Source organism: Mustelus asterias, chromosome 7, assembly GCF_964213995.1.
Source record: "Mustelus asterias chromosome 7, sMusAst1.hap1.1, whole genome shotgun sequence".
Lineage (NCBI taxonomy): Eukaryota > Metazoa > Chordata > Chondrichthyes > Carcharhiniformes > Triakidae > Mustelus > Mustelus asterias.
The window spans coordinates 13,338,950-13,352,644 of record NC_135807.1 but is presented as its reverse complement, the minus strand read 5'-3'; the positions used below and the strand labels follow the sequence as shown (position 1 = coordinate 13,352,644).

Here is a 13,695-nt window from a genome sequence, read left to right as displayed (position 1 = left end):
TCCTATGCGGTACTTTTCTTTATTCTGACATTGTGCATTACCAAGTCTCGGGTAGCCTGCTCCCTGGTTGACCGAAGAATGTACTGCTCTAAGAAATTGTTCCGAATACACTGAATTAATTTTCTAGGATGCCTTTGCTGATCCGATTTGCCAAATTCATTTTGCCATGTTGAATATTCTGTTTTAAAGGAATCTGGTTTGTCACCAAATGCTTAACCAAAATAGTTGAATTGTGGATGGGCCATTTTAATAATCCTTAAATTTTAGAAACCATTATCCTGTCGTAGATCCCTGGTTTTGGGGATTTGCAAGTGTGAATGAAAATGTAATATAACTTCCTGTCAATAGATGGTGTAGATATAACGTGCACTGTAAGAATAGAAAGCTGCTGTGCCTTGTATAAGAAACATATTTTTCAATTCTTTATATTCTGTGATGTGCTTTCGGGCTTTTCAATATTCTTATGGCTTTGTTCGTAAAGTGCAGCCATTCTGTCTTTCCTTCTCCTCCCTCTTTCCCCGCCTTTCCAACGGAACCCTCTGTTAAGCCTGGCGGGGCAGACACATGGCAGATGAAATTTAACGCAGAGAAGTGTTGGAAGACGTTTTGCTAGGAAGAATGAGGAGAGGCAGTGTAAAATAAAGGATGCAGTTCCAAACAGGAGAGGCGGTGGGATCTGTGGCACAAATGTTGAAAGTGGTGCATTGCAACGGTGGCTGCAGTCCAAAAGTAAGGCTGCAAGGTGCTCTGAGAAGTCCGTTGGTTGTGAAAATTGTGGTATAAGTACAAGTCTGTCTTTCTCTCACTCTTTATCCCTGAGCTTTCCATTCTGCTGGAACACGCTGCCAGAGGAGGTGGTGGAAGCAGGCGCATTAGCAACACATTTAAGAGACATCTGGATGGGTACATGAATAGGGAGAGAATAGCGGGGTATGGTCTGAGTAAGGGCAGAAGGGTTTTTTTTAAACTTAGTGCATCATGATTGGCACATGCTTGGAGGACTGAAGGGTTTGTTCCCGTGCTGTACTTTTCTTTGTTCCTGATATATTTAGCCATGTCAAGCATGAGTAACCATAAAATAAACTATTTGTAAAAATCTTGGCATCTGTTGCGTACAGCCATCATTGACAGTGCATTTGTATTGAAAAATGAGCACAGCAATAACCTTTCCTTTTGCATATTTTTCTTCTCAGGCATATACTTAGTTTTTGCGTTTGAAAAGCTGCCATAAACAAGCGAGCAAGCCTCCATTTTTCACTGGAAACTTCTTCGGTACCTGAAGCTCCAGTGCTAGAGGACTTAATCGCAGCAGTTAATCCTCTGAAGACTGCTTTGACGTACAGTATTATAAGACTGATATTTATGCCAGTTAAGTCTACAAGATATTTTGGATGAATTTGTGGATTCAAGCTGAAGTCCTGGGTTTCCCGGGTTGTTAGGTGTACAAGAAGCAATGTCTTGCTGGAATGTTGTTTTTTTTTTTTCTGTTACTTTTTCTTTGTTCAATACTTGTTTCTGTTTTACTTGCAAGTATATATTTTCATTTTAAAAAAAAAAACAAAAAATCTTTTTGGATACTGAACTTTTTATTTTTTAGGACGAACAGTTCAAGAAACGATGATGTTAGAAAGTTGAAATCGTTGTTAAATATATTATAAAAAAAAAAGAAATCTTACAAAGAAGGGTTTGTTGGTTTCGCTGCCTCTGATTTGAGTTTCTGAGCACGGGTCAAACCGTGTAACCAAAGCTTTGTGTTTGTGCATTTTCTGAAGAAGTATAATCTGGCCATCTTTTGAACTCATCTTCTGCTTATTACTTCAGTCATCTTCTCTAGTAATGTAACCTGTTTTCTTGTGAAGTAGATCAGCCTCCTCCATCTCCTGTTTGTTATTTTGCTAGTGGTTGAACTTTTTAATCCCCCCCCCCCCAAACCGTGTGAACAATTTATCTGGATCAGCTTTATCAGTCTCTTGCTTTCGGAAGTTTGAAAACTGAATTTGAGCCGCCTCCTATCTTTATTTTCCTCCCCCACTAAGAAGTCGTCCAACATTTAACCCTTCCCTCAAAATTCACACTGTACCTTCAGAGAGTGTTCTTGTGGTACAGTGACCTTGAATGTACAGGGTACTGAAATCTAATGTTCTATGTTGCAGTTGTTATTACTGGCCAAATTTCATAAACTCAGTCATGAACTCAGTTAATTTTTCATCAGCTACTTGGCTTTTTATTTTCTTGATGTAATAAGGGGATCAGGGGCTATGAGGGAAAAGGCAGGCGAATGGGGATGAGAAAAATATCAGTCGTGATTGAATGGCGGAGCAGACTCGATGGGCCGAGTGGCCTAGTTCTGTTCCAATGTCTTATGGTCTTATTATTTGATGGGATGTGGGTGGCACTGGCAAGGCCAGCACTTGTTGCCCACCCCTATTTGTCCTTGAACGGAGTGGCTTGCTAGGCCAGTTCAGAGGCAGTTAAGAGTCAAAACCACATTGCCGAGAGTCTGGAGTTGCATGTAGGCCAGACTGGGTAAGCATGGCAGATTTTCTTGCCCAGATAGAGGACATTAGTGAACCAGGTGGGTTTTTCCAACCAGCAACGATAAGTGTCATGGTCAGAGACTGGCTTTTTATTCCAGTTCTATTAACTGAATTTAAATTCCACAAGCTGTCGTGGTGGGATTTTGAGCTTGCGTTCCCAGAACATTAGGCTGGGGTCTCTGGATTACAAGTCCAGTGACATTACCACTATGCCAGTGATGACTCATTCTAATTTTAGTATCTGTTGACTTAGGAGATCTTAATTTTGATGCACTTCAAATTAGTGGTCCTAGGGCAACCCACTGCTGTATCTCATTCACCAGTCAGTGATGATGTTTGCTGGGCTAAATCCAGAGTCTGGGCTACCAGTCTGGGAACATGAGTTCAAATCCCATGATAGTAATTTGTGAATTGAGAATGAGCAATAAATCCTGCTCTTGCCAGTGACACATCCTGTGAACGAATGGATGAAATAAAGTGAAACTTGTTTATGGCTACCCTGTTTTCTGTACAGGATTTTGCACTTTGCCCATACCACGTGTCTTTTGTTGTGTCTCCGAATCTCAAGCCAATTCTTGTTAAATACGTTGCAAATCTAATTGAAAGTATCCTCTGCTTCACTGTACAATTCAAAACTAGTAAGATATCTGTTTTTAAAAAAATCCAATAAGTTAATTCTTATATTCTTTCACTAAAATACTGCAAAAGCATTTAGGATTTTCTTAAAGCACAAATTAATATGATTAGTCCACACTTTCTGGAAAATTCGACTTTTTTAACTTGTCAATTTTCTGAGGCCTCCCGCCCCCGAAAGTATTGTTTTTCCTTGACGGAGGTGCATTTGCTGACTCTGATACCCCAAATGGCCATTCTTCATGCTCAACACTGTAGAATCATAGAATCCCAACAGCGCAAAAGGAGGCCATTCGACCCATTGAGCCTGCACCACCAACTATCCTACCCAGGCCCTATCCTCATGACCCCACGATCCCCCTGACATCCCCCTAACAGTAAGGAGCATGACCAATCAACCGAACCTGCACATTTTTGGACTGTAGGAGGAAACCGGAGCACCCAGAGTAAACCCACCCAGACACAGGGAGAACGTGCAAACTCCACACAGACAGTCACCCAAGACGGGAATCGAACCCGGGTCCCTGGAGCTATGAGGCAGCAGTGCTAGCCACTGTGCCACCCACTTTGATGGTGAAGGTTAGCTATTTGTTTAAATGCAGAGAGCCTGATCACTGAAGTCAGTGCCATGGGGGTTCTTTTGATAATGATCAGGAGCAGTGATCCTGTTTTTTGTTTCATGTAAGATTGAGCAGCGTGTGCGCTGCTTCTGTGACTGATCCGATTATTTAGCAGAGACTGGGATCTAATCCAGACTGAATCGATAGCCAGAGTTGAATCAAGAGGGATAGGTGGAGGCCTGAGTGCAGTATAAATACTGGTGTGGACCTGTTGAGAGGAATTGTCTGCTGTATGCTCCATGCAATGTTAGCATTAGCGAATGAAAGTGACCTTTACTTAATCTCTTACAGAAGAGTTCCTGAAAGAATCTTCTCTAAGGTATTTTGCATTCTAATTCCAAATTATTGGGGTTAATAAAGTCACTCCATAATAAGGTCAAGCTTGGATTTAGTGATCCAACCAAAGATGTGCTTCAGCTGGGATTATTGATTCCATGGTAGTTTTGATTCTGATTGGCTGAAATTTGACTTGGATGATAGGGTGGCGCAGTGGTTAGCACTGCTGCCTCACAATACCAGGGACCCGGGTTCAATTCCGGCCTCGGGTGACTCTCTGTGCGGAGTTTGCACGTTCTCCCTGTGTCTGCGTGGGTTTTCTCCGGGTGCTCCGGTTTCCTCCCACAGGCCAAAGATGTGCAGGTTAGGTGGATTGGCCATGTTAAATTGACCCTAGGGTCTGGGGAATTAGCAGAGTAAATATGTGGGGTTACAGGTATAGGGCCTGGGTGGGGTGGTTTTCAGTGCAGACTCTGGCCCGAATGGCCTCCTTCTGCACTGTAGAGATTCTATGGTTTCATCATACTGCAATGTGTCCAAAGGTCTCATTTAAACATTTGTAACATTCTACAGTTCAAAGCTGGAGCGATGTTAAAAGAAAGTATGTTGCTTAAATTGCAACGTCAATATTTCTAACATAAATCCCAACATAGAATTATTGTGGAAATCTGGTTGAAGGAGGCTGATCTTGGCTGTTCCTGCGTACGGTTTTGAACATGGTTAAGCTTAATGGACTGATTTGCTGATTTGACACCCGACATAGTTTCGATGTGGTGATCTTTACTGGTGGGGTTCTCGACCATTTTGCTTCTGAGGCTTTCAGACCCCTAGCCGAACCCAACTTGGCAGTGCAGCATTGTTATTTCTTAAAATTACTCTGTTTCAGTTCACCAATGCTAACTCAGCACTGCAAACAACAAAACTGGTCTGCATGCATGTCTCACTTCCTTTTCCCCTGCATGAATTTCGGTCACATAAGCCCCGATCTTTTTTCCCCCCTCAACCTCTGATTCCCTCACCGACTGTTCCCCGCAAATTAGACAGTTCAAGCGCTCTGATCGTTAGTCAACCATCTTGCCACTCCCATCCCCAGCTCCAATATTTTTAAGTAATAAAAGTGTGCAGATGGTTCCGTTTGGGCAAACAATTAGGTTTTCTGGTGCTACCCACCATCACCGCAAGACTGCTCACATGAGGTTTGGACTCTCAGGTGTAGAATGACTGAGGATAGGCATCGAAAGGCACTACAGTGTGACTCGACACTTAGAAGACAGGGGCGGAGTGACTCACCTGCACACTTCCCCAAAGCCTGTTACAAAGCCACTGACAAGACACAAATGAAGAATGTGATGGAATGCTCATCATTTGCCTGGCTGACAGCAGTCCGCTTGAATGGTACGCCATTAACTCCCTCCGCCATCAATGCGATGAGTTGCAGGATGTTGAAAATGGGTCACTGGGTATGTTCTTGCTGCAGAAACTCACCAAGCTTTCCTTGAAAGCACTTTCTAAACCCGTTACCTCTACCACCTTGATGGGCGAGGGCATCAGCTGTCTGGGAACACAACCACCTACTCGCCCCACCCCACCCTAACTTGGGACTATATTGCTGTTCCTGCACTGTCACTGGAGCTCCCCATGCAGTGGAGAGATACCTACACCATATGGACTAGTGAAAGAACGTTTAGTGAAGGAGCATTGCTCCGAAAGCTTATGGTATTTGCTACCAAATAAACCTGTTGGACTTTAACCTGGTGTTGTGAGACTTCTTACTAGTGAAAGAAGGCAGACCACCACCACCTCCAAGACGAGTATGGATGTGTAACAAACGCTGACTTTGATTTGATTTATTATTGTCACATGTATTAACATAGTGAAAAGTATTGTTTCTTGCGCGCTATACAGGCAAAGCATACCATTCATAGAGAAGGAAACAGTGCAGAATGTAGTGTTACAGTCATAACTAGGGTGTAGAGAAAGATCAGTTTAATGCGAGGTAGGTCCATTCAAAAGTCTGATGGCAGCAGGGAAGAAGCTGTTCTTGAGTCGGTTGGTACGTGACATCAGATTTTTATATCTTTTTCCTGATGGAAGAAGGTGTAAGAGAGAACGACGGAAGAAGGTGAAAGACCTTACCACTGCTGTGGAAGAACAAATAAGGAAAAAGAAAATGGGGACAAAGTTGGAGAATAAAAATTATTTGAATGAATTTGCAGATAATTTCAGTTTATCTGCTAGTAAGCATCAATTGTAATAGTTTCTGAATGTATAGTTTATTTGTTAACGTCAAAAGTAGGCTTACATTAACACTGCAATGAAGTTACTGTGAAAATCTCCTAGTTGCCACACTCTGGCACCTGTTCGGGTACACTGAGGGAGAATTTAGCATAGCCAATGCACCCTAACCAGCACGTCTTTCAGACTGTGGGTGGAAACCGGAGCACCCAAAGGAAACCCACGCAGACATGGGGAGAATGTGCAGACTCCACACCACAGACAATAACCGAAGCCGGGAATCGAACCCAGGTCCCTGGTGCTGTGAGGCAGCAGTGCTAACCACTGCCAAATGTTGACATATTCTGCTCTTCCTCCATGAAGAAAGCAGCTCCGTAGCAGCCACAAATTGTCTTGCTGCTGCTTCATTTGTTTGCCAATCACAACAGCATGAATAACAAAAATGGACAAGAAATTTAATGCTGAAACAGAGTTGGTATCCATGTGCACAGAACTGCCATTAGCTGATTTCAATGATTGTGGGTATATGTGAACACTGGTGGCCTAAATGATGTTGTGGATTTATTCTGGAATTTGTTGGCTCCGTACTCTGGAAGAGATCTCTGGAGGTGATGGTCTTTTGACAAAAATATTTACATGCTAACCATTTACAAAGGCTAAATAAGGCCACTACATCGCTGGAACTACTCCCTGAAATGCTTCATACTCATCTCAGTGAATGATATCACTGTGACATAGCTTCTCCCTGTTAAGAGCACAGCTGATATTAAATGCTCGGGTTTTCCAACTCCTAGTGTAGGGAAGCTTGAAGTGCCTGCTCTCAACTGTATTTTCCATTTTGGTATAACGTGATGAAAGGTGTGAAGACCAGTGAAGGATGTTCCAGATTTTTTTTGTGATGATTTTAAACAAAATAAATGTTGGTTAGACATTAAAAATCCAATAAGAAAGTCAGCTAGAAATACATTTAACTACCTTAATGGCTATGCACGGAATCTTTAAATTTAGCCAGTTGCAAATCCCTCTATTTCCCTAACTTAAGAGCTAAACCCCTTAAACCTCATCCCAAAGATTTTAAAACTATCGGCAGAATCCAGCAATCATTACCACACCAGGCACATGCCTTTGGGGTTGCATCAGACGTGGGATTAAAAAATTGGTTTCTGAAGCAGGCTTTTCTTGGGAGTTGACACAGCTGGGCCGTGTTCTCAAAAACAGCTAACGTGCATAGGGCGAACTTACCTCTAATCTACTGTTTTTTCCCTTCTGATCTTCCCTTATCCGAACTAACCTTCTCATCTTCCCTTATCTGAACTAACCTTCTCAGAAGACGCTCTTAATTGCCTTCATTTCGTGAGTTTACCTTTCAGATTATAATTGTGAACTTCACGCTCTGTCAATTTCTTTGAACTTCTAAAATCTTTATTTACACCTTTGACATTCTATCCCCCATGGTTACCAAGTTGCCTCAGGTAAATATCTGTTTTGAGTGTGGCTAGGCTTATCAACATATCAAAACACTGGTTCCACAAACCCAGTTAATCTGTCTCTACTACAGTTTGCATTTTAAGATATTTTTTATTTATACATGTAACCAGCAGAACACAGTCCCAATTATTGGAATTTCTTGCTTTTCAAATTATCTCAATTCCTGATGTTACACACTTTCTCATACTATCATTAGAGTTAACCCTTTACCCTACAACTCTCTCCTCCCCCTGCACCACCTCCACCCCAGTATGGCCCCGCGACGTTATCTCTACACTGTTACACATTCTCCTACACCTCCCCTTCACAGTCTCTTGCACTGGGGGTTTCAATCTCTGACTGTCCTCTGCTCTCTTTGAGGATGTGTAGGACATATGCTCTCCAGAGTCTTTGGCAGACACTAAACGCAAACCCTAACCCTAACACTAAGTGCCAAGGTTTCTGCTTCTGGTTGACAGTGCACAGGTGACAAACAGAGATTTGCCTTTTCTTCTCTTTTTGTCTTTTCCTTTGACCGGACTGCTGGCTGCTCTCCCTTGAAAGAAGGAGGCTCGTTCAGCCCCTGTGAAGATTTGTACAGCTGTAGAGTCTACAAACCTCTCCTGCTTCAATGCACCAAGTATTGGGCACGATTCCCCTGATGAAAAACTAAGTATTGCTGCCAACGGGAAAACTGGAGTGTTTACCCTTGGCGCTGGCAGCACTTGCCAGGTGAGATTCTTCCACCTTTGGTGGGGAACAAAAAGTCCCCAATATTAACCACGCTGGCTAGCCCAGTCTCTCCGAGATTGGGGCGCCACCTTTAAAGGTTGCCTGATCTCAAGGTTGAGTGACAGGCCTGCCTACCACATGTTTCCCTCCTCACCTCTCTCTTACCCCCCCCCCCCCCCCCAAACGGGTATGGCAACCCCCAACTCACTAGAGTGACGCCACACACCACATATCCCTCACGGGAGGGGGGGTGCTACCTCCCCCCACCCTTAAATTAATGGGCCACCCCACAGCACACAGGCATACGAACAAAGAAAATTACAGCACAGGAACAGGCCCTTCAGCCCTCTAAGCCTGCACCGACCATGCTGCACGACTGAACTAAAACCCCCACCCTTCCAGGGACCATATCTCTCTCTTCCATGCTATTCATGTATTTATAAGGGTGACCCATCCCCCTTCCCACCCCCACCCCAAATCATCGGCCCCAGTCAAAGGCTGCACACCCCCGCCCCACCCAATCAGAGGCCTTAGCACCAACTCTCTCAAAATTCAGATAGGGGGTGACCAAGGGCTCCACCCCTGAGGCCCCACTCTTTGGCAGTGCCATCCTGGCATTACTCCCTGCCACCCTCACACTGCCACCCTGGCACTGACACCCTGGCATTGCCAATGTCAGGGGGCACTGCCAGGATGACAGAGGGAGTGGCACCTGTCTCCTCTTTGGCTGAAAGCCACCTCCAGTGCAGGCATGGGTTCCAGCACGAGAGGTTGAAGAAGAGCCACTATGAAACAAAAAGAACAGCCAAGGTCTTCAAAACAAAGAACAAGCCTGTTTTTTAAAAAAAACTGTGGTTAGAAAAGAGGAAGTACTTCAGATTTAATCAACTGTGAAGTGAAACAAAAACAAACAAAGCAATTGTCTGCTGTGAAATAGCCTGGACCTGTCAATCAGGAAGCTGGTTAAGGGAACAGGACTGTGAAATTGAATGTAAACAAAGCGTTTCAAAGCATTTAAGCCTCTCTGCATAGCCAGAGACCTGAAAGGAAGCAGCAGTGTTTAAAAAAAAAGGGGCCAAACCGAACAGGTGTGGTGAAAAGAGGAAGTACTTCAGGGTTAATGAGGTGCAGAATGATTGTATCAACGATGCAAGCTTTGACCTCCCAAAACCTTTCGCAGCTAAATGCATCATCTGTTCCTTATGTAAACAAATACAGCTAATCTCTTGGATGTGGTTTGGGCTGTCAATCCAACAGCCTCATAAAACTCAATGGAGCCTAAGGTGAGTTTATAAACAAACCCTAATTGAGCAAGTGAAGCAGACAGCTTTCTGTCAATCAAAGCAGACTAAAGAGGCCAGACAAAGGCTGCAGCTTATTCCAGTTTGAAAGGGAGATTCATGAAACTGAATACTGTCAAAGCAATTCAAAGAAGCTTCAGGACAGCTGGGGTTTCTGAGAGAAAGCAAGGGAATCCCCCCCCTCCCCCCAGTGAACCTGACATCACCTGTCAGTCAAAGTACTTTAATGGGATCTTGTCACACCTGGGTGTTCTGAAATCAACCAAGGACAATCCCTTCCATGGAATGCTATGATTCTGCAGCTTTTAGATGTTCAGTGGACATGGATGTTAACGTGACCAGGCCACTTCAAAAATTTTACAGAACACAGGCAATAAAGAGTTTTGACAGGAAGTTCCCTGAAATCACCATGCTCAGAGTGATCTCCACGTTTCCCAGGGCAAGAAGGGGAAGTCCAGTCCCGAGACTCCCACCCCACGGGAGAGCCTAGAGGTCAACATCTTTTCCCCACCCAACTCCCAGGACCTTGGAGAACCATCCCTCTGCAGCCTGGCAACAGCAGAAGGGCACATGGGCACCGTACCTACCACCTTGCCCCCCTCATGGAGTCCAAGGTGCCAGGTCCAGACGTGTCAGAACCTGCACCAAGTTGCAGGTTGGGCTTCCAGCTTGGGGGAGCGGGATGGCAGAAGCAAAACTTGCGGCTGGAGCTTCTAGCCTCAAACCCGTGAATTATATTCCAATGATATTAAAACAGTTTTCATCAGATACTAGAATACTCTGGGAAGGAGCTTGATTGGGGCCAGCGCAGCTGGAGGGAGACTCACAATGGCTTTGATGCCTGGTGAGGCTCCATGCTCACTGACCTCCACTACCTCCAATGCCACAAAACTTTTGACATTCTCACTGTGTTAAAATCCCTCTGTGGTATAGGGTTTGGTGAGGCCATACCTAGCGTATTGTGTGCATTTTTGGTGTCCTTATCTGAGGGAGGATGTCCTTGCTATAGAGGGAGTACAGTGAAGGTTTACCAGGCTGATTCCTGGGATGGCAGGTCTGTCATATGAAGAGAGACTAAATTGGTTAGGGTTATAGTCATTGGAGTTTAGAAGAGTGAGAGGGGATCCCATAGAAACTTATAACATTCCAGTAGGGTTAGACAGCGTAGATTCAGAAAGAATGTTCCCGATGCTGGGGGAGTCCAAAACTAGTGGTCATAGAGGATAAGGGGTAAACCTTTTAGGACTGAGATGAGGAGAAATTTCTTCACCCAGAGAGTGATGAATGTGTGGAACTCACTACCACAGAATGTAGTTGAGGCCAAAACATTGTCTGATTTTAAGAAGAAATTAGATATAGCTCTAGAAGCTAAAGGGATCAAGGGATATGGGGGTAAGGCGGGATTAAGGTATTGAATTTGATGATCAGCCATGATTATAGTTAATGGCAGATCAGGCTCAACAGGCTGAATGGTCTCCTCCTGCATCTATTTTCTATGTATGTTTCTATGTATTAGTTCCTCCCTGCCTGTGTCTGTAACCTCCTCCAGTCCTGCAACCCCCGCTCCCATCGATATCTCTGCACTTCTCTAATTTTGGCCTCTTAAGGATCCCCAGATTTAATCACCCCACCCTTGCTGGTTGTACATTCAGCTGCCTCGGTTCTAAACTCTGGAATTTCTTCTCTCAAACACTTTCCCTGTTGCACTTCCTTAAGATATTCCTACCAATTGTGACCACCTATCCTGGGAACTCTTTCTGTGCACTCTCTGAAGGGCCTAGGAAGGTTTTTACTACATTGAAGACAATAGATAAGTCAAAGCTGTTGATGATTGGAAGATTACCTACATGAACCAGTTATCCCTCCCTGGCTTTCAAAGAAATTCCTTGTTAAAGAAAATAAATTGTCTCAATTTTTTTGAGTTAGAGCAAAGGAGTGAAAGGTGTGGATGGTATTTTAGGCACAAATTTCTGACATTCACCTAAGACTTGACTGTTCTATACATTGGTCTGAATCCCCGTGATTAAATTGTGTAGTCTTGTTTTCATAACAGATGCTTCCTTGAAGATAAGGCTGTAATCCGGTGAGCGGAGCCACAGGGATGAGATTCTTGGAGCTGGATTAAAGTGTATCGAAATGTTAATGGAAGAGTTTCAAACTGGCTTCATGTGAAGTCAAATTGCCCGCAGCAGTTTGGGGAAGTGCCCGAAATTTAATCTTAAAAAGATGTGTGTTATTGGTAGGTCATGATTAATGGTGCAGGGGGAAGGGTGTAAGCTCTTAATGTTTGACCCAAATTCATTGGGGAATATTAGTGGATGTGTACCAATTTCCAATTTCAAACTAATGCCTCAAGGTAATATGGTAATTCATTCTATTAAATTATCAAATGGACTTTTTATGGAGCACAAGGTACTTGCAATGCATCCTGTACTCCAGTTTTCTTCTGTGGCTATAGGGACATGTTGTGAACCATTTGGGTCAGTTGAGTCAAGGAGTCATGAGAATTATGGGGTGAATTGAGATGGTGTTTTAAAATTATGAAGGAATGGGATAGAATAGCTAGAAACAAGGCTGTTGCCAGAGGTTCAGAGACCGTAGATGGTAGAGAGAAGTTTTTTTTTAACATGGGGTCTATGAATTCACTACTGAAATTAATGATGGGTTGAATCATGTTGACCATGTCAACATTAAAGACTGAAGCTTAGATTTTCACTCCTGAGTCAAGGAAGCTTCCCAGCTCTGAAAGCCCAATTTGGGAAAAAGTGCCCCAGATTTTCAATCCAGGGTGCTAATGAGAGTCCAATTCGCTGTTCCTGGAAGGAGTTTGGAGGCAGCCACAGGGATTACCGGATGTGGAGACAGGCTGTCTGAAAGGCCAGACTTGGTGCTCCATGACTTTGTCCCAGTTGTAAAAAGAAAACAAAAAACTAAACAGCTGTCCAGCCCTCCCCCTCACTCACACCCCCTCACCCCACTCATACATTCCCCATGCTCCAGCCACGCAAAATCATGCTGCCTCATGCCCTCCACCCATCCCCCATTGGTTGTTCATACTTTCTAATGTCAATCTATGCCCTGTTCCCATCCATATGGACCTTCATAGCTCCATGCCAAGTTAGTTCCAGTTCATGCCAACTAATGCCCCACACCCATGACCTTTCAGCTCTTACACCCTTCATGCTAACTCACGTAGTTTCCATGATGGGCAGACTGGAAGAAACATTCTAAGATGAAATAAAATGAAGTTCTAAGTGTCATTGAAAACTTTATTTTTGTTAGAAACGCCCTCATTCTTAAAAACCCATTCACTACATTTACATTCCTTCAACTTCATAATTTCTTATAGAAACAAACATTCTATTCAAGTGTTTAATCCCTTATAATAACAAGCATTTGTATTCATGGCCTCACGTTATAGACTTTACAATCATTTGAACTTGTGAACTAATAGGTAACCCATTGTAAGGAAAGGTTGTGAAATCAGTCAAACAGCACAAATCCTATAATGATAATCTTCAGGATTGTATCAACAGACAGAATGAAGAAGCAATCACTTTTTTTTAAAATCCCCAGTTTAACAGTTCTCTTGCCAGCTTAAGAGTTTCAATGCATTTATTTACTTTATACACACATGTCTAATTTTAACAATCAGATGTGCAATCTTATAGAGGTTTATAAAATAATGAGGGGCACAGATCAGCTAGATAGTCAATATCTTTTCCCAAAGGTAGGGGAGTCTAAAACTAGAGGACATAGGTTTAAGGTGAGAGGGGAGAGATACAAAAGTGTCCAGAGTGGCAATTGTTTCACACACAAGGTGGTGAGTGTCTGCAACGAGCTGCCAGAGGTAGTAGTAGAGGCGGGTACAATTTTGTCTTTTAAAAAGCATTT

At 43.4% G+C, this 13,695-nt stretch overlaps 1 protein-coding gene across 1 annotated transcript in view; it reads left to right on the top strand.

Annotated features, from left to right (window-relative positions):
• The window catches only part of rnmt (RNA (guanine-7-) methyltransferase), a 38,217-nt gene extending 35,149 nt beyond the window's left edge, over positions 1–3,068 (top strand). Inside the window, exon 10 of the mRNA XM_078215674.1 lies at positions 1,194–3,068. Coding sequence (XP_078071800.1) covers positions 1,194–1,231 — 38 coding nt within the window. The 3' untranslated portion in view covers positions 1,232–3,068. The remainder of the gene's footprint in view (positions 1–1,193) is intronic.
• Positions 3,069–13,695: the final 10,627 nt, after the last annotated feature.